Source organism: Lissotriton vulgaris, chromosome 2_1 (genome assembly GCF_964263255.1).
Source record: "Lissotriton vulgaris chromosome 2_1, aLisVul1.2, whole genome shotgun sequence".
Lineage (NCBI taxonomy): Eukaryota > Metazoa > Chordata > Amphibia > Caudata > Salamandridae > Lissotriton > Lissotriton vulgaris.
In genome coordinates, this window is record NC_141687.1 from 1,334,932,949 (window position 1) to 1,334,954,185 (window position 21,237).

The 21,237-nt window shown below is 43.6% G+C and overlaps 1 protein-coding gene across 1 annotated transcript in view; it reads right to left on the minus strand.

Moving 5' to 3' along the window:
- GLI2 (GLI family zinc finger 2) overlaps positions 1-21,237 on the minus strand; it is a 268,813-nt gene that overhangs the window by 8,449 nt on the left and 239,127 nt on the right. The window contains exon 12 of the mRNA XM_086957103.1: positions 8,763-9,099. Coding sequence (XP_086813229.1) covers positions 8,763-9,099 — 337 coding nt within the window. The remainder of the gene's footprint in view (positions 1-8,762; positions 9,100-21,237) is intronic.

A 21,237-nucleotide genomic window follows, 5' to 3' on the forward strand; every position in this document is an offset into this window, starting at 1 on the left:
GTTTTCTGTTGATTACAGATTCAGAAGCGCTATCCTTTAACGTCTATATGAAATAGCAGTTTAACACAAGTGAAGCAGACAACATCAGTGACATGTTTTTTTATGGTGCTGCAGAATCTTCTCCTGTTTGTGCAACACAGGGGTGTGCATTTTTACACAGTACTGCGCGGCAAAGGTATGGAAGGTTTCCCCGACACAGCAAAAATCTAAAAAACACAGCGGGAGGGTACAGAGAAGCTGGGCGGGGTGTGCAAAGAGGGGGAGCCACAGAGCACTATCACTGCCAACACATGGGCAAGAGCCTAGAAGTGCCTCTATCTACAACATGCCGGACATGTATGGCAAACATACGGCTAAGACTGTCTGTAGCCAGACACTAAAGACATGCATCACCACAATGGACTTGTACACAGAGCGTCAGAGGAAAGCACATTCTTCGTTGGCCTCATTGCACAAGAGATCCGTCATTGTGATAAAACTGCAGTTGGCCCAGTAATCAGATCACAATGGTGATCAAGTGTTCTGTGATCTATGGGTGAAAAGCACCCCTGAACTCCTTCCACCGTCAACACCGCACACACTAACCTTGCTAATGTGCCAAGCCCACAGGGTGCACCTCCAAGAGTGGACGATGCCAAGGAGTCACAATTACAGTGATGCCTCGGATACACTCTTCCCTCAACAGGATGCAGGTGGGAAACACGCAACATGTAGGCCGCTCATTCTGATAGCAAGTGGGCCATACAAAACAACCTCCACACAACACTGAGAAACATACCCAAGTGGGCAAGATTTGGCACAGGATCCTGTGTGCATGTGCAACACAAGTAAATGATGCATGTTTCCTTGGACACCTGCAGGCTGCACTTCAAAAGGTCTGGTAACACAGGCACAAGCATACACTGCCACGTGACCATCTGATGGACCTCGCTGCTGCACAGGCACAAAGGAAGTCTAAGCTACACACCAATCTCCAGGTGGTTGGGTGACGGAAACGGCTATAGGCTGACTTGGGAGCACTAGCCCATGGAAAACCTACTTGTGACGTTGAACACACAATAGTAACACGGGCACACTGGGTCACAGCAGGGAGTCACTGTGTGAAAAAGGAGCTGGTTGAGTCATCTTGATGACCTCTCTCTGATGGACCTTTAAGTATGGCTGTTGAAGTGGCACTACATTGCCCAAAACAAGCGAGCTGCAGATTGACACGTGGACATCCATGTACCCATATGCAAAGGTAGTGGCAGCATCTCCCTCTGTACAAGCAAGAACCTCTAGAGCTCTGTAGGACTCCCAAGTGTCATATTTCACATTTTCTTGCGTTCTTGTACTTCTACTATGAATTAAGGATTGGTGCTTCTAACTCATGCTGTATCTAAGCCTTGCCTCACTTCCGGTAGCCAGGCAATGATTATGTTCCTTATACTGTAATCTAACTTCCTGCTTTGTCAGTTCTGCTTCTGTCCTTACTGGATGCAGTACTTGAGTGGAGAAATGGTAGCAAGGGGAAAGAATGTGACTCTATGGCCAGAGCATCTGTCTTCGGAACTAAAGAACAAAGGGTTCAAGATTCAGCATCGCTTCACCATCCTGTGATTCTGGGCAGCATCACTTAATCTCCTGGCTTTAAAAAACAAGCCGTAACTAATAAAAGCAGTCAATGTCGTCACTGCGTGGAGAGGGAGGGCACAGAGAAAGAGGGCAGGGTGTGCATAATGAAGGAGGGGGAGGAAGGTAATGGAGGAGAAGGGCAGGGACTAAAGAGTAAAGAAAGGATGTCTTCTACATGAAACACGGCTTCTGACGTGATTAAGTGCGGCAGCAGTCCCACACATCATATTAAAAATGCACTCCTTTGAAAATTGAAGCGTGGCATCCCTGAAGCAGGTGCCATGCTGATACACAAGCTCGAGGCAGACCCTCAAAACAAAATAGTGCTTGAAGGAATCTTAATTTTAAAAAGTGTAAGCCCACATGTAGCAGGGGTAGTCTGCTGGGAGGGTCCGAAACACAAAAACGCAAGACTAATTAAGCATGCTGACCAAACAAAAGCAGGCATTCACGAAGGGCAGGGACAAGAACGAATGGAAAAGTTGGAAGGTGATTCAAGCCACAGCCTATATTACAGAATGCATCGCAGTGCATGCACTGCCCATTCTAGATTTAAATACGGTGTCTTTCTATAGATACTATTGTAAAACTAGTAACTCAATCTAAAGCACCAAAAGGCAAACGAGAGAAGTTTATCCAGACTAGACCAGGGGGCTGACTAAGGGAAGTTATCCATATATTGGGGATCCCTATATCCTATATTTCTCACTACAGAACAGGAACTGGGTTTTACACTGAATTGTAAGGTGAGGCCTCACACACCACCTTGGGTGTTTTGCTTCGTCATCATCCAGCCACATTTGCCTAAGAAAGCTATAGTGGTGAATGGAATCACTGTGTTTATAAGGAGTACTTATTTGGGACTCTGGTAATTACCACCCAAAGCATCACAATTTAATTTTAACCTTTTTATTGGCCCTCCTGAAATAAGAGTAAAAATCTTAGGAAGTAACTTGAGATTTTTGTCTGTACAATGGATCCTGCACCCTACCGTCTTAAATAAACATGGGGAGCTCGTTTCCCACTAACTGTCTAATGCCATATTTGGTGTGCTGATGAAGCATGACGCCCATGGTGGGGTATGAGGCCCAGCCTTACAATTTTGTGTAATAACCAGGTCTTGTTCTGAGAAATATAAGACATTAGGATTCATAATATATGGATAATTTCCCTTAGTGAGCACCCTTTTCTAGTTTAGATAGACTTGCCTTTGTTCACCTCGTGGTGTTTTAGATTTGGGAGGATGCAGACGATGACAGCCCAAGCCATCCTCTCATTAATTTCAATATCCTCACAGTGGGGGTTTAATGGTTTGACATCTAGTAAGTCACTCATCTTATGACCAGATTGGGGAAAAAGATCTTTAGTCATGTTTTAGATAAAATGTTGACTTATTAGGGGTTCATTTAGGCTTGACAAGGGCACCGCATCCACATAGCCTAAATCCTCCCAGCAACCCACCGTTTTCTTGCCATGAAAGCAAGTGGCACTACCCCTTAATTACAGGTGTAACCAGAGGGTGGTGGAAAAAGTACATGAGGGTGGCAAATAACTGTAGCCCAAGATGGACATGAAGGTTTTTCCTACTCACCGTCAGCTTTAGGGTATTTTGGAACCTTTTTCATCATCTTTATAACCCTTGAATATTCTGCTTTTGCCAACACAAAGCCTTTTGGGCTCACTCCTACTGAACAGTCAAGCTGTATGTTCACTGCCAATAAGAAACCACCGAGAAACCAAACCAAAGGACGGACATGCCATAGTAGCCTTGCCACAAGTATTAATTATTTGTAGACATTTGAACAACTATCTGAACGTTGTAAATACAGTCTATAATAAAAGACTTAGCACACAAGAGTTTTCTAGTTTTAGCTGAGAACGTGCAAATTATTATAGTAGGACAGAATTGACCATGTCAACTCAAAATTATTTGAAGTACAGTACTTTGCAGTGTAGGAGCTATCAGTGTGTTCATGTTTAATTCTCAACCTTTGAAGGGGAAGGGACCCTTTTATGTGTTTTTCTTTTAATTTAACTTGGATGTCAAATTGCTTTCTATTAAAAGCCCATGACTATCTGCTGTAAGAAGGACCTCTTGTGGAAATGTTTTGATTTATGTATAAAGTAAATAGCAGTTAACAGAGCAAAATATGTCTTTCGTGTATTTTTAACACCATCATATCTATGCTTATGCATAGTAATTAAACATTTGGAGGGATGTTCTCCTTGCAAAAACAAGAACTCGGCCCACCAATGCTTTTTCAAAACAGGTGTTATTTGGTTTTCATGCATTGAAGACCTGCTCTTGCTCTTATAGGTTGGGGAAGAGATTTGGAAACCTGGTTGTTACATAATGTGATGTTTTCGCCAATAGGAGCATCTATCCAGCATTCACCCAATTGATCTCCTTATCACTATGAATTGACCACCTAATTGATTCATTTTCTTCTTTGATGTGATCAACCTTAGAGCTTTGCTTTTACCAATAGTGGGACATGTTTTACTTCTTTGATAACTTCATCTGCTAATGTCGTTTCTCTGTGTAACTTGATGGGCTACTGCTACTCGCAAAGCTAACTAATTGTGTCAAAGTTAATTTCAAATTTTTACATGAACGTATTGATAAATGTATTGGGTATTCATGTTCTGTGGCTTTGCTTTTAGTTTATAGGTATAATTATAAGCATTTACCTCCGAGAAAACTCTGAGTAGGAAGTATGTCAGAGTATGTGCCTACCTTCATTCACAATATATCAACTACCAAGATGAGTTAGGACACATCATTGCTTGTATTTCTCTTTTTAAATTGAGGACTGAATCTCATTCAGTGCTTAATTTGTGCCGGGGCTTTCCGGTGCTTAGCACCGGCACTTAATTAGCAGAGCCGGGTCTACGCGCATTTAGTGCACTTAACGTAATTCGTAATTTACTTCACTACGGCACTTGGTAGTGGCACATTATTGCAGGGGCATTGTCTGGCGGTAGCAGCCGAGCGGCCGTGTCTCTGTGTTGCCCGCCGCCCAGTGGGTGTGGGGCGCGCGGAGCACTGGGCAGGGCTGGATTTGGGCTTCTGCAGGGGTTGGGGCATGCACGGCAGCAGGCGCACGTTTATTCAGAATGCGCGCGCATTCGTTGCATTGCCACGCCCATCATAACCCGCAGGCCGCACCTCACCCACCACCGAGTGCCGAGTCCTAGTGGTTAAATGGCCGCTAGCAGCAAGTGCGGACCACCGACGTTGTTGAGGCCTGGAGTAGCCGCTGCCAAAAGCGGAGGGGAGTTCGTCCGTATATTGAATTGCAGTGCCAACTCTCACAAGTAAGTGCAGTGACAGTGTCACTGTGAGACTCAGCAGCCGAGTGGTATTCCACAAATTAGCTTCTTCGCGGCAGCGCGATTAGCTGCCTGTGGGTCGGTGCCTGAACTGGAGTCTCATATCTTTTGTGTATAGTTCATGTAAAAGAGAAAATGACACTCCAGTCCAGACACCGACCCGCATGCAGCTGATCGCACTCTGCCGCTAAGAAGCTAACTGAAACTCGCTGTAGGTCAGATGAACCCCCTCAGTGTGATCGGGCTCTTGGTGGTGTCAGTGCGGGGTCGGGGGACACAGGAAGCCCAGTCAGTTGCCGGGAGGACGGACGTGACATCCTAGTCTATTCCCAAGGTCTCTCTTTTCATGCCATGGCGTGGCAACCAGCTGAGCCCCTCTACTAGAATCAATAACAATATCCTGTGGACTGGTATATATCTAATGCGATAAATATCGCCAGTTAAAGTGCCCTCTGTTAAAATGTGGCATAACATGCAGATTTTCGTGCTTTCTGTTTCAAAATCCTCATGTCCTGATATTAACTGAACTTTTGCCACATGATTAATTTATCCGGTGTGACCTGACAAACTTCACCGGGTAATGCAGATTTTGTTGCTCCCAGGAAGTTCAAAATGCAACAAGGATTCACACGTGTTGTAGTTTAACGACGGACTCTTCCTCGACGCCCATAGAATACAGTGTTTTTATGTCATGCCACTAAGCCACCTTTCAGTCACTTTTGAGTGCCAGGCAGTACCATAAGTATATTCGTGTTATATGTATTGTTCTGCCCCCCCCCCCCCCCCCCCTCATAAACCCTCTTGCGATCTGAGCTCAGGGGGCTAATGGTTCACAGGTCATCCCATGCACTCCCCTCCGGAGGCTTGGCCTATTTCAGATCGTAGACTTAACTCCCAAGGCCCACCTCACCAACTCTGTCGGGCCACTTAAGCAATACACATTGTTTGGGTGCGGCCACTGGCCACATACTGAGGGCACAAGGTCGTCATTTAGGGAGCCACTGGATTCTTAGTTAGCGGCTAAGTGCCAATTATCAGGTCATGCAGATTCAATCTGCGCTCCCCATCTCAGCCCCACCGAGTTGCATGAACAATGTAAAACAGGAAATGAGACCCGAGTCCAGGCACAGACCCACAGGCAGCTGATCCCTCAGCCACTAACATGCTAATTTGTGAATTAACACTAGGCTGCCCGGAGTCTCGCAGTTTATTTAAAACAGTCAGAAAATCAGACTTCAGTCCAGACAGTTTCTGTGACATTCCGTATCGTCTTTTTGGAATGTTTTCCCGTTCATGCTTTGCAGCTTCACACAAGCATTCATGCATATCCAATTAAAAAGCCAACTTGTTATTTCACCTTCTCTATTCTCAACTTATGTAAACATAAAAAAACTATTAAAGTTTGTGATTGAATCAGAATACAAAGAAAATGGCACGTTTTCAGGATGAAAAGCAAGGTAAATTGATACTTGATACTTGGTAAATGCAACTGACCACACGCCAATACATATTTAGAGTTATTGTTTTTAACTACTTGTTTAAAAAATGCGAAATGTTCGGTTAATAAAAATATTTAAAAGCATTATTTCAATTAAATGTCTTTTGGTCTTAATGCTTTTGATTTGTAATTTTGAATAGTTGTATTTTAGTTTGGCTCCTTGCGAGTGCACTCTGTTTCCCCTTGCAGAGGTACAGGAAAGGCCAGTCTATCTCTGCTGTAATTACAAATGCACAGTAAACAAACCCTCCTAATGAGGTGACATTTGTGTCGAAGGTGGCTTTGAGTGTTGCATGGTATGGGAGGGGGATGCACTGCTTGTGATGGTTTGTGCTGGGGCTTCTCAGCAGAGTTCATACAGAGGGTGAGGCTCGTGGCTCTGCTTATGTCCACCCATGGGAGATCTATCCTGTTTTTGTGGGGTGCGGGAGAGGGGGGCGGTGGTTATGGATGATGAGGCTCATTTGCAGGCAGTATGGTCTCTCTCATCCTGTTTGGTACAGTCAGGTCCCCACAGTGCCCTTGCATTTCTGGTGCTTTGCTGCAGTTTTAAGATATTCTTGAAGTTTCTCGTTCCACAAATGGGTGTAATTTGTGATATTCATATGTTTCCCTCATTTTCATTGCTTGATTTTGCTTGTGCGAAAGTGTCACTAAGTAATTGAAATGTCACTCATCCACAAGAAAGAGTGTCAATATTATTTTGATCTTTCGGTGCATCGCTGATGCTTCTTTTTCCTAGGTTGTAATTTGTTTGTTTGTTTTTGTCTCAAAAGTATGCAATGCTTGCCATTCAAAGATGTTTTTTGATGGCTAATGTGGTGCTTTTATTTGAGTGTGGTTAGATTTTTGTGATATATTCTTTTACATGGGAGTTGACATCAGTGATGTGTTCGATGTTTTCCAGTGCCTGGCTGAGGTGGGCCCCTGGAACTTTTTGGCTTATTTGTTAGGAGTTTTTTTCAGGATCTTCTTTGGACATTTTTGGATAGTGTGATATGGGTTCACTTGTTTTATATTGAAAGGGTAGAGGCGATGATAGGTCTGTTGACCTTGATGGTCTGTGCAAAAGTTAGATGAAAGGGACAAAGATGACTCTAGTGTTTTCTGGCTTTGTGGGAGGTGGGTGTTAGTGGGTCAATGAAAGTTGAATTTCTTCACATGAATATTGATGTTCCAGGAACACTTCTTGTTTTTCTTTTCCCTTTTAGTGCTGAAGTCACCATGGATGTTATTTTCTGTGGAGAACATTTGGCTGTCCATGAAATATTAAATGTAGTGCTTTGAGAAATCAACTCTGTTTTCTAGGAGAATGTTAGATGATTTTGACATATGTTTTTTTGGGTGGCAAAGTTCTGAGGCTGATTTTAAGTCCTTTGAGGAAAAATTCAAGGTTGCAGACTTTTTGGTGGTGTGAGTAAGTGGGTGGAGCCAGTAGAGGAAGTGGGTGGAGCCAGCGAACAGTAGGTGTGGCCTCCGACAAACATTTCAGCACCTGCACTTCATATTTTACAAATTAAGCACTGATATCATTCCCTCCAACACTGCCGAAGGGGCAAATGTTTCGGATCTGCAATGTTTTGAGGCCAAATGCATGTCTGCTTCATTGTTTTCATCTTCGGAACCATTGTTATAAGGATCTGCATTTGTTTTGGATTCCCACATTTATTTCTAAACTGATGACAGGTTAGGTTTCTGGCTGAGAGAACTGTGAACTATTGGTGATGACATTTACCATCTCATCTGAAAGGCGTTCTCTCCATATTCCTCTTATTTGGCTGCACTGAGTGTTACCAAAGGAGGGGAAATAGCCACTCCTACTTAAAAACTTCCAGAAAAGACTGGTGCTAGGTATGCGTAGTTGGTGGAGATTCTGAGGCAGTTCAGTGTATGTGGCATGTCATGACTATGAACAGGGAAGGGGTGTACAATGAAATTTCCTTTCTTTTATTGACTGCTCAAGTTAGTAAATGGGATCATCTTTTTAGAAATCGTAGTTATGATAGTCTGAGTTCTATCTGGGTTGAATACTGCATGGGGGATGGCATTTTGGGTGTTGAGTATGTCATTGTTAAAGGGCTAGAGGTACTACTTTTTGATATGCTTATATATGACTATGATGCTGCTGAAGTATCTTTTGATTATGTTTGTTTTACTTCTGGTGGTATTGTTTATTCTTTGAAATGAGATGGCTAGACTGATGAAGCCTAGATGGCGTTCATGACCCAAAAAGAATGTGACATCCATGCTACAAAAAGAGGCTAGTGACTTACATCTCCACTACAGCAGACAAAATATATGAATCTTTGATACTTACCATTTCCTGGTATGGGTGGCAGCTTGGTGTTTCTGATTTGTGGAGCTGAATTTGCCCATAAACAGGAATCCCTAACTGTCTTCAGTTTCTCTTTCTTAAGATGTTCAAGTCTTTGCATCGTTGTCATGTGTTTTCTTTGCTGGAGGCTGACTGTCGAAGTACCAGATGAGACTGTTGAGTCCACCACAGGAGCATTGTCATCCAAGGCTGTAAGATCTCCCAGACTTCCCCCACTATGCATGTTGAGTTCTATTCCACTGTCATTGTTGTTGGTGCTGCCAAGAGGCGATGGTTCACTACTGCATGACGACTGGCCACCAGGACTGGATTGATACATCTAACAAAGAGAAGAGAAAGCAAAGGTTTAAGGCTCTGAATCTTTACGTATGGGTTGAATAATTGCTTAAAACATCAACACAGGTTCTAGATATGTGAAGACGCCTGAGTGGCCTGCTTTTCTCCCCATTCCTCCACACATACTGCTATTGCTAATTTTGCTGGGTCAGAAAGTGAACAGTTGACATACCTTCATGGATGCCTGAGATCTACACAAACCCCTAAATAAATACAGAAATATAGGACTCTTCTAAAACTAAGGGCAACTACTTCATTTCTTTCTCAGTGTGACATTCAACACCTCACTAATCATCATAACTAAGTAAGATAAAATAAACAGTCACAGGAAAGATTACTCAAAATCTTCATCTTGTAAAAAACTATGAATTGGATATTGGTTATTACAAAAGAAAATGAGTTTTGAGAAGTAATTGCTACGAAGATGCTTTCATGACTTACATGCAATAAGAAAATGGATGGGTCAATAAAAGTACACTTCTCAGTCACAGATAACAAGTGAGCCCTCTAACAATGCTTTCATTGGCCTATGTTGACTGAAGTATATCGCCAGGAACGTCAAAGATTACTTTTTATTTTACAGAAATAGTTAACTTAAGTCCCAGACACTTTCCTCCTCTCCCTAAACTCTCTGCACCTGTCTTTCCATCTCTGACAGAGCTCTGAGCTTCACCAGTCAGATTGGTAGAGGGGACCTGATGCTTGTTTTCTGAGGCTCACGACTGATTTCTGGAGTAGAATCAACTAAAGACCGAAGTACACCAGTGAGGGCCTAGTCGTGTTACCACCCAGATGATCAGGCAAATGTATTTCTGTCACTACTTGCCTTCATCACGTTCCTCTGGTGGCTCGATAGTTTCACTTATAGCCAGTGAAATAAACAAATGCTGTTGGCTAAAATACCACGGCTGGCTGAAGGCGCCACTAATGCCATGAGACTACCCAGTGATTATGGTGTATGCTTGAACAGATGAAGCCTGTGTGTCGCCTTGTCTGTGGGTGAGTTTTTGACTGAGTTTGAATGTGTATGTTTGAGGACCTTTATATAACTGGGTCTTCGTAGAGATCCGTGTGTGCAAGGTGTCTGTGTCTTTGAATATAAGACGACCAAGCATGAGTGGGGTATGTGTGTAGATTGTGTGTCTGAGTCAAAGTGTGTGTAATTGTTCATGTGTCCGTTAGGGCGCAGAATACACTGGTTAGTTAACAGGTGAATCTCCATACTTGAAAATCACATTGTGATGCTGTCTCTGTGTACGGTTGTTATGAGTGGTGTATGTGGAGGGTGAGTAAATCTATGGGTTGGTGGTGTGTCCGTCTGAGTGGACGTGTTTTGGGGGTCTGTGTATGACTGTGTGTCTCTAAGTGGACTGGTCTTTGTGGGTGGATCTGTGGGGGGTCTTTGTATGGGTTTTTGTATGTGAGCTTTGTTTGTCATTCAGTGTGTGCTGGTGGCCGGTATGTCTTTGTGACTGTATTTCAATGCACATGTTATGTATATTATGTGTGGATCCTATGTGTGTGAGGGCTCCATGTGAGTTTGGCTGTGTGGGGGAGGAGTGTACAGAGTCCATGTGAGCAGTCTATACTGAAACTGTGAAGAAAGAGGCGGCATGTGTGCCTGGGTATTCTTTTGTGAGGGTGGATCTTTGTGTGTGGGGTTATGTGTAGGAGTTGTATGCATGTGCAAGTAGTAGCGATTGGGGAAGTTTATTAGTGATACTTTGAGCATGTTCACGTGTAGGGTGGACACCTCACTCCCGTCCTAGATCTATTACTGTCCCAAATATGACATTGGCTTCAGAAATGTTTCACCATGAGAGGTGTTATTTAAGAATAGAATCATCGGAGGAGCCAAGATGGCGACCTGATCGGACGCGCAGCCTTCGGCTCCGCCGGCCCCGGAATCCCGCACCATAATCCTGCTAGCTTTGCTTACCGGCTTCTGTCCTACAAGGTGCGGGAAACGGAGCTGTTGTCACCGGTGATCCGCCGACCTCGCCACTCGCCCGGAATCGTCAGCTACGGACCGATTTGCCCCGGCCCGGGCACCAGCTCGCACATCAACGCGCCCAGACCCCACGTACACGGCACAGCCGATCCGCTGCGGGGGTTGCGCGATTGGACGGCGCTTCCTCGCAGGAGCGCGGCCTTGGCGCGGCCTGCCGCAGGTGAGCGCTGTGCACGCACCGGGCAGTGTGGTGACAGGGAGAAGAAGTGTCTACCCGGCGAGTCCTTTGTTCCCGGCCGCCATGTTTTTGCTCCGCTCTCCTCGTCCCTCTGGCCGCTGACTACAACCCACACCGGGCACAGCTCGCCTCATTGTTTGGCTATAGACCCACAGGCACTGCCCCAGATCGGGCGGACTGTCGCGCGCCCGAGGACTGATCCGGCAGCAGCATCGCGCCCCGTGACTCCCCCCGTTCCCCACCCCACAGCATCTCGTTGGGGAGCAGACAAGATGGCGATGCCGGTGGCTCGCCATGGTGTGGAAATCCACGCAGTCTCCCCACGACACAGCGAGCACATCGATCCTGAGGGGCCCGGGACATGCTCCCCCCATGGGCGTGCGGGAACTGGGACACTTCAGCCTGACTTCACTCTTGGAGATGTGCTGGCAGCCCTGGGTGCCCTGAAATCAGCGATGACGATCACCTGTGCCGAGTTGGGGGTGCGACTCGATGCTTGCGCCCAAGCCTGCAGCCAGGAGCAGGGGTCTTGTCTCCCACAGAGCTCCGGACGGGAGCTGCTACAGCCTACTGCCACAACATTTCCTCGAAGGGATACAGTGGATGCTACAGTTGCTACATCTGTGGAGTGCAGCGGATTGTTGCCACTTTACAGCTCGGCCGTCGCTACAGAGTTTCCCCCTCGCTCCGAGCTCAATTGTGTACTACTGTCTGCGACGTGGAAAAGTCGGCTACCGGTGGATTGCTCTCCTGGTTTTTCAACTGCATCCTTGTCACGAACTTGGAATGCTTTGCTTTGTGACTTTGGTGGCCTGGACGTGCCAGAGGGGACTGATACCGAGGGAAAACTTTCTCCTGGGAGCGGACGCCATTTCTTCTTTATCTACGCGCTGCCCCCCTCCTTAGGGCGGCCATTTCCTATCGTCTTCCCGGACCGCACTGGACTACCACGTAGGAGGGGTGAGGGGCCGTGTCCCAGAACGGGCCAGGGCTAGGTGACTTTCTATGGTTTAATAGCCGGGCGGATGGGGTGGGGTAAGGTGGATCTTGACTTAGGCCTGATTCTCACGGACTGTTCATTGACTCGCCCTGACTGATCTACTGTTGTTGCTTTGCTTGATATTGTTGTGGGGGCGGGAAATGCTTTTTAGGCCGGCGAAGTCCGCATGCATATATGATTGGTCCTCCTCCCGGTTTCACCCTTGTGGGAGTTTAGGGATGGGTTACTGTTCCTACTCCCCATGCCACAGGATTATTTTTACTTTCACTTTCCCCTTTGCTTTTTCTTCTTCTTCCTCTCTCTTTTCTTGCTATATTTCGGGTTTTTTGGGGCGACAGACACTCTGCTAGGGGGGGGGGGGCAGGCCATAGCCTCTGCATGTGTGTAGGGTGGGGGGTTACTTTTTGGTTCGAGGTTTTTTCTATGGTGCCTTTTTGCTCTTTTATGATTTTTCCTTTTTCTTTGGTCTGTGCTAGGCATATTGGGGGATGGGTGGCGGCACAAATGTTTAGGGATCGTTGAGATGGCTTTCTGGTGACATGCCTCGTTTGTGACCCTCCTCTGGTCGGGACTTACATGTGGTGATTCGAACTGTTTGGTGCTGTTAATACTCGTCAAGTCCCACCTACATGGACCTCGTTCTTTAACTTTCCTTCGTTTGTGTACGGAGTATTACGTCCTGATCTTAATAGTCGCGTTAGAAAGTTTAAAATTAACCTGCATTGCTCCTGCGCCTGGGTACTGTGGTGTTTCCTGATCTGTATTTCACATCATACCTGCTGCTTGACTGCATTACCTTGTCACTGCATTGCATGCACTAGTGCTTCATGAGAGTTCGAGGCCGGCCGGACGGTTGTAGGCCCGTATTTGTACTGACTTTGTGCACAATAAAGGTTTTCAAAAATAAAAAAATAAAAAAAAGAATAGAATCATCACTTGGAAATAGCGATTTGCGTTATAGGCATTGATTTTTCTATTTTGATGTAAAAACATCATTTGATAAGAAGCTAACAGGCTGAAGAATGAATTGAAGAATATATAGTATGAAGACAGGAGCAAAATGTCAACATCTTAACTCCCACTGTTTCTATTAATGAAGCTTTTTATCAGCAGAACCTACTCCATGCGGAAGGATATTTTGCTCTTCGGGTGTCTTCTTTCCCCTGTTAGCAAGCCCATTTTAAGGCCATTTGTTACTCTGTATCATTCTCTTGTGGCAATCTGTAGGGGTGCTGAAAAGCAGTTGCCTACAATGGCAGCACTAGCCATAAGCACAGATAAGTTTACTAGATTAACAGAACAGAGTTCACAGGCTCCAACAACTGATGGCTTTCCACTGGGAAAGTGGTACCATGCCATTCTCCAGGGAGTGCTTTGTCCACCCTAACACATAATTTGACCAAAATGCAAGGCTACAAACTGGCATTTGCAACCTGTTCACAGATTACATAACATTTAGATATATACATAAACATGACATTTTTGTGGTTTATGAGAAAGCTCTTTACAGCTGAGCACCATTTTACACCTAAATCTGCCCAGCAGTTTATAGTGTCAAAGCAATAATGTTTTGCTCACCTTAGTACCGACTGTCCGTAGGAAAGTACAGAAAAGTGAAAGGAAGAGTAAACACAGTAAAGTGGTTAGTAAAATGTAGAAAAACTGAACAGGACAGGAAAGGTTAGTACCAAGTGTACAAGGGATGCATACGTGCATGCAAATTTTTACTGTGATGCCAAGGGTATGTATTCATGAAAAACGATAAATTCAATAGTACCATAATTTTTTGCTGCCTGTTAAAAAACATTATAAAGCAAATAGATTAAGTCACAGATTTAAGTCAATAGTTTACATAAGAGAAATGGCGCTAAATTTGTAAACAATCACAATTTTCACTCCAAAAAAGGTCTCTCTTTCATAGCTGTCAAGGTTTCAGATTGCTATGTGTGACATTTTCATAATTTCAGCGTCATTATGAGAGCCATTTCTACAACTATGAGTAACATTTTCTCGCGAGCAAAATCATGCAATGGGAAACATATAAATATCAGAGATTGTATTATTTCATAAGGACTTTTAGCTCACACTAATAAAAAATCATTAGTAGCTGAGCGGCTGACTGTCCAGACAGCGTCCGCTCGCTGTCCGCTACCTGTGAGTTCAGTGGCACCACAGTCAGTGGCGGCTCTAAGTCACCCCGACCCAAAACAATTTTGTGAAAACTGCTGAGCAGACCGACTGCGTGATTGCACAGTTCTCTGTAACATGACCGCAGGCCACTTATGATGACTGTGACGCACTTTTACTAGCATAGCAAGTGAAGTGCAACCAGGAGAATGCCGGCTCTGTTACTCCGGCACAGTAACTCACTTCTTTGCGAGGCGAGCCGGTGCCGCGGCAACAAGCGGGTCCCGTGGCCGGCCCGCACTCGTGGACTCCCGCTGCAACCAAAGCCATGCCGCATGACTCTGTCACACACACTGGACTGCTGACAGTGCTCTAGGCTGAGGACAACCACTACAGTGGTTCACACTCAGCCTTGGTGCCGGGTAGTGTCGGGTATGTCTGGTCATTTGATCAATCAATACCGCCACTGTGTGAGCATCTCTTCCATGTTGCAAGTAACAGGTACTTCACAAGTCAGCCACTGGTGGGATCGGGTCTGGTTGTGGACTCACATACCGCTGTGGTGCGTTTGCCCACTTAAACTTCATAAAATGCCCCTCTTTTGCGCTGCGAGCAATTTGTTCTGACAAACTCAGTGTCTGGCAAAAAGCCATTGGGCTGGCTCGGCACTGACTCCTCACGACAGTCACTGAATGTAAAACGCCAAGTGGTGTCGGGTGCGTGTACTGGTTACATTGTAGCAGAGAACTAGAGGCTGGTAGAGCATCGTGCAGATGAGCCAGCCCCCAAGCTGCCGGGAGCAGAACGCTCTGCACGCTGCCACTGCAGCTTTCTCAGTATGGTGCATTATAGCAGCACTCCAGCTTCACAGCTGAGGAGGCACTATAATGCAGACATTGCATTTCAGTGCGGTGTTGCGGTCCATCACACTGAAATGCGTTTAGTTTAGTTAACCAAGCATTCCTTTTACCATAGAACTGAGATGTAATTAAAAAAAATAGCACATCACTTGAATATAAAATGCAATTCAAACATAATCATACTTTTAACACATCTATGAGTCCCTTTCCCCATCAGGCAATATTTTTGTTGCCAGTGGTGTAACGAAACTTGAGGGCCCACCCTGCAAATTACATGCAGAGACCCTCTCAAGCTCCGGACATAGGGCCATATGAATCAAGATACCAATTAGCGATTCTGTAATAGTGATTTTTAAGAAATCACTATTTCAGAATCGCTAATTGGTATGTATCAAGAAAATCACAATTTTTTAGCGATTTCTTGATATTCCTTCATTGCGAATTCGCAAAATGCGAATTCGCAATTAAGGAATACTTTCCCATTCATTTCTATGGGCCTCCTGGCCCATAGGAAAAAATGGGAATTTATTCACAATTTGCGATTTGCAATTTGCTAATCGCAAATTGAGAATAATTTCAAGGGTGCAGGGGTGTCCAAATGACACCCTGTTGAACCCCTAAAATAAGTATGGGTGCACATGTGGTGCACATACATGCTCTAAGGGCATGTATGTGCGTCAAATGGCACTTTGAAAAATGCTGAAATGTGCATTTTTCAAGGAAAACGCAACTTACTACCAACTAGAAGTTGGTGGTAATTTGCGATTCCTTAAGGGCATTTTGGAATTTTTTTTTGCTTAATACATTGCATTTAAGGAATCGCAAAATGTGTGATTCCTTAAATTTAATCGCAAAATAAGGAATAGCAAATTTTGCAATTCCTTATTTTGCACCCAAATTCTTTCATACATACCATTTTGCGAAAATGAGTTCGCAAACGCCAAAAATGTTGCGAATTTCGGCGTTTGCGAACCCATTTGGCCTTGATACATATGGCCCATTGTTCGAAGCTCTCAGAGCTGGGGCATGCCAGTGCCGGAGGGGTCCCCCCTACACCACGGGGGCTGCAGGGTCTTTTGTTTTGCCACTGCTTGTTGCCCTCCCACTCTCTATATATAGCACATAAAAATATAAATGACATATATATATATATCATATATATTAAGATATATATAAATGATATGGCCGCTCATAGAATCAAAATGGTAATAAAAATGAAGAAAAAATAAAGGTATTTAGTCATTTCTTTTTTCATTTCTCATTCCACATAATTTTCATTTCTTGCAGTGTTGCTGTACACATCAAAAATAATGTAAGTATAAACAAAAAAGTCTGGTAAAAAAGTTCTAGAAATGTGCGACTGTTCCTATCTATTATTTTGCAATGTAAATTCTTTCCGTGATGTCCGAGATTACTCTTGATGCCTTTGAAACATAATCAATCATATTTGTGTCGTTGCATATTTCAGGTACAAGCGTCCTATAAAAACAGAAAGAGGCAGGGAGAAATGCTGTTTCACCGCCACCATTTGTACCTGTAATAGCTGACATTAGCTTAAGTGAAATAAAACAACTATTACAATGGTATTAAATGGGGTTAAGATTGTACATCCACAAGATTGGATCCAGTACAGGTTAGTAGTAAATCACTGTAATACTTTAATATACATTTGTTTCTGCGGCTCATGTAGAAACAATTTTCTACTAGAAGAAGGGGAGGGCAACAGTGGCTATCTAAGAGTTAGAAACTGACCTCTAAAGGGATTACAGGACAACACCCTCCAGTCCTGTGTTTAATTTTAATAAACACAGACTGTATTTCAGGTAATTAAGGTTCAACGTATAATGCTCACTAATCAAGAATTGATGAATTAATTAAGAGTTTATGGATTTCAGATTTTCGTCGTAGGCCAACACGTGTTTCGCAACAGCATGTTGCTTGCTCAGGGCAAAATGATATATACTTTTGCAAATGGAATATGGGAATCTTTTAATAACTTGCACAGTGATGAACAGAAAAAACGGTATTCTTGGTGTTGATCCTGAATAACGAGCAATTAGAATTCGTCTTATAGTCATAGAGCTCATGGGATGAAAATGGACTTCACTGTCTCGGCACACAAACCCCACGTTTATTTAGCCATCGTACTGAGACAGTAAAGTCCATTGTCATCCCATGATCAGTATGAATGTAAGGCAAAATCTAATTGCTCATTAGCAAAAGCTGCACTAATTATATCATATCACAGAAACCAGTTACGGATGCTGCACCAAGTCATACATTTAAGGGTACTGAGTGGACTTAAACACCGCAAGGTGATGCAGAACTTTTACTTGAATAACTCTTCTTGGGCTCTTTCCTTTGCTTTCTTGGCCCAGAATAAACAACCCCATTAAAATGAACAACCTGGGTGATCTTTTGGGCGTTTACTGCTTAAAATCGAAACGTTTTCAGGTGTGCCACGTTTGACAATGATAGTTAATCATCCTGTAGAAAAGAGCGCAATAAATGCATATATTTAACTTTTGTTTTAGCTTGTTTAGTTTGCAGTGAATTAAATACACACGCAAAAAAAAATCTGATTACTTCAATAAAGAGATTGTGAATCCTCTTATTAGTAATTCCATTACTCTCATTAGATTTGTGTGCATGTTTGACTTGCAACAAACGCCTTTCCAACATGGCCGTCATTTCTAGGTTCACTGAACTGCACTTCTGCCATAGTCCTAGCTCTAGGTCTTGCAAGAGTATGAGTTTCGCTTACAATAAGGAAGAGAGAGTCCTGTCATGACATCATCATTGACAATATTTGCCTATCCATGATGCTCCGTGTTTTCAATAGAATGAAAGGCAATGTTGTTGCAAAGTTTTTTTGTTAAAGTGCGAATAATTCACTATACATCGATGACTACATAGGAAACAGTAGCCATAGATGAACTCACAGTTGAAAAGTCTATTTTAAAAAGGCACCCTTCCATTGAAATATTATGAAGAGTAGACTTTATTCATCAGCTCGATCGGCTTCAGGTTTGTACTCGCTTCGGTAGCACATATACTAAAATTGGAACTTGGGGCTTAAGTAAACGTGTGCGGCCACGAGTGCACAGCGCTGCAGCCAGGAAGCAGATGCACCCGTAGGAGGCCTGGGGAGAAGCCCCGTCCCACTGCCACCTCGACCCATAGAAGCACAGGGCATCAGCGGGCACACAGAGCCCCCACACCACTCGGTGCTGTAAAGGATAAGGAACAAAACATGCTCACATTACGACATAACATAAAAATAAATACAAAGGAGATTCGCAATGCTTTTAAGCTACCATGAAGAACCTACTAAAATGGAAGTTTCAACAAAGACGAGAAGGAAGGAAAAAAATAGTCTCAGGAACGACCAGATAACCAAAGTGGAAAGATACCAGTAGTTAGGCGCTGCTCCATGGCAGGAAATAAATACCAATAAGGAGGGACAAAGAGGAAAGATTAACCACTAGCAAGCAAGCCCTTTTAAAGGGGATTCAAACTCAAAAATAAAAAGTGATGGGTGGGCTCTTAAGCCCACAAAGTGTATACAACATGTCTCAAAGATCCAGCACAAGCGCTGCCTAGGCTCTACTTGAGATGAAAAAAGGACAATTCCAGACCCAACCACTAGATGGCGAAATAACAAACATGTGAATCCAGAAAAAAATCGTGTGGCAAAAACATTATTTTATACATGTTCTTGGAATAGTTATTCTTTGAGAGACGTTCTAATAGAAGTAATGTTTCTGTGCTCTCATTGCTCTGTTTTCACGTGGAATAAGTATTGGCAAAGGCAAAAATAAAGCTGTTTTTCGTGAGACGATCCGAAGCAAGGAGGAAAGACCAGATTGGGAGGAAGCTGGTGGACTGAAAGAATATTTTCAAGAGGGACCAGAAGGCAATAGAAATTACCGCCTCGGGATCTGGAAAGAAGAGGGAAGATTTGGACTACTCCCTGAGACAAGAGCAAATAGAAAGGCATTCGTGTTGGTAACTGTGGATCAGCAGGAAAGAATAAACTGCATAAAGAGATGATATGGGAATATAACCATGTAAGAGTAAGGAGAGCCACAACACAAGAGAGAACCAAAAACTTGATTCCCTCGATTGTTGGTCCCTATGACCGGATAAAATAGGAGACGCTTTCCCTATGCATATTACCGAACAACAAGAGATAATAAACATAAAACGATAAGGATCGGAACAATAAGATAAATTTGACAAAATCAGAAAATAAACAAACACAAGAAAGCTTCCTGACGAAGTGCAACATTAAAAATGTTAGTTGGAAGAAGACTGAGAAGTACATGATATAAGGATTTCCTTGAATTTGGCAACCATCCAGTGCCAGTGTTATAGGAGAGACATATTCATTTTGGTCTTGAAAAAGATGGTCAAAATTTTAAACTAACCATCGAAACGCGCCGACGCCTGGAATTACATAATCAAGGGATAGAGCTTTCTCCATAGACATCATAAGTAGAGTGTGTCCTGGATCAGTCTCTCACATTTAAGTTCCCTGATACATATCAATATGACAAATAGGACTGTCTGTTATTTGGTCTCTCCTTTTTCTTTCCCTCTCTCATGATCAGAAGTGGTTTAGTAACCTTTTTAACGCATTTTTGTTTTACTGTTATTTTTTAATTATGAAGTGTATACTGATGTATTTCTGAATGTAATTATTATGTACTGTTTTTAAATTTTTTAAACACACAAAAATCTTTTTCTAAAGTTGCAAATAAAAGACGCATTTTAGAATCTATTGATTTGTTAGTGACATTCACTTCTACTATATGGGCTAGAATACTAACAACCACATACTATTTGGTTGTGTCAATTTGGTCCACCAAGGGATCCCTCTCTTTTTACAAAGGCAAAAATAACCTTCTATGATTTATGTGCATATATGCAACTTCACGCAAGCATACATAGATGACATGGCACTTTGGCAGCCCCACCATTATGACATATGAACACATGCATCAACACACATGGGCACCTATAGTTTAAGATGCTACGGTGGCAATACTTGTTTCTATTTAATTAAGCAATCCAAGACGGAGAATGCTCACCTTGGTGCAGTAAATTACAAAAAAAATATAAAAACTGAGTGAAAGCACCTTATTTAGGTAGTAGTAACTCAAGAGCAATGTTCAGCTGACGGGCTCTCCAAATAGAATATGATGCAGCAGGGCAGATGAACTAAGGTTTAGCAGCCGCTTCTTTGCTATAACATACCCTAGGATGAGTTGGTCGTCCACCCAGAACTCTTTTGTACGATCAAGGTTGAATAACACTCTTTTTGGGTCCAGACGGTCGAGATTTTCTTCTTCCTTGGAAGGATGTGGAGGCACATAGAAAGTAGGCAGAGTAACAGATTGGGCCAGATGGAAAGGTGGTTACTACCTTTGGCAGAAAAGATGCCCTAGTGCGGAGGCCTATTTTGTCTAAAAAGACGGTCAGGTAAGGTCCCATTGGGGCATAATAAAAGACAAAGGGGGAACATATGGGGAAGCCCCTTCAAAAATTTTGTTTGGAAGGTCAAAACCTGTCAACTGTCACTGCTCAATCTTCAAGCATGGAGACAGGGAGTGGACAGGTTCGGGTGGAAGACCCTTCCTTGTTGCTGCGACTCCCGAGGAGGCAGCCTGACTGGAGGATCAATGCTTATCTGCAGAAGCTCGAGATACCAGAATCTCCATGCCCAGTCCGGAGCCACAAGCATGACTTGGCCCTGGTCGCTCCTGATCTTCTTGAGCACTCTGGGCAGGAGTTGAATGGGCGGAAAGGCATATAGGAGGCCTGTGCTCCACTAGCGACAAAATTGCGCATTCTCTTTGGAGGCAAATAGATCTAACCAAGGCTTTTTCCACTGTTAAAAGAGATCGTGCACCATCTCAGGATGAAGACGCCACTCGCAATCT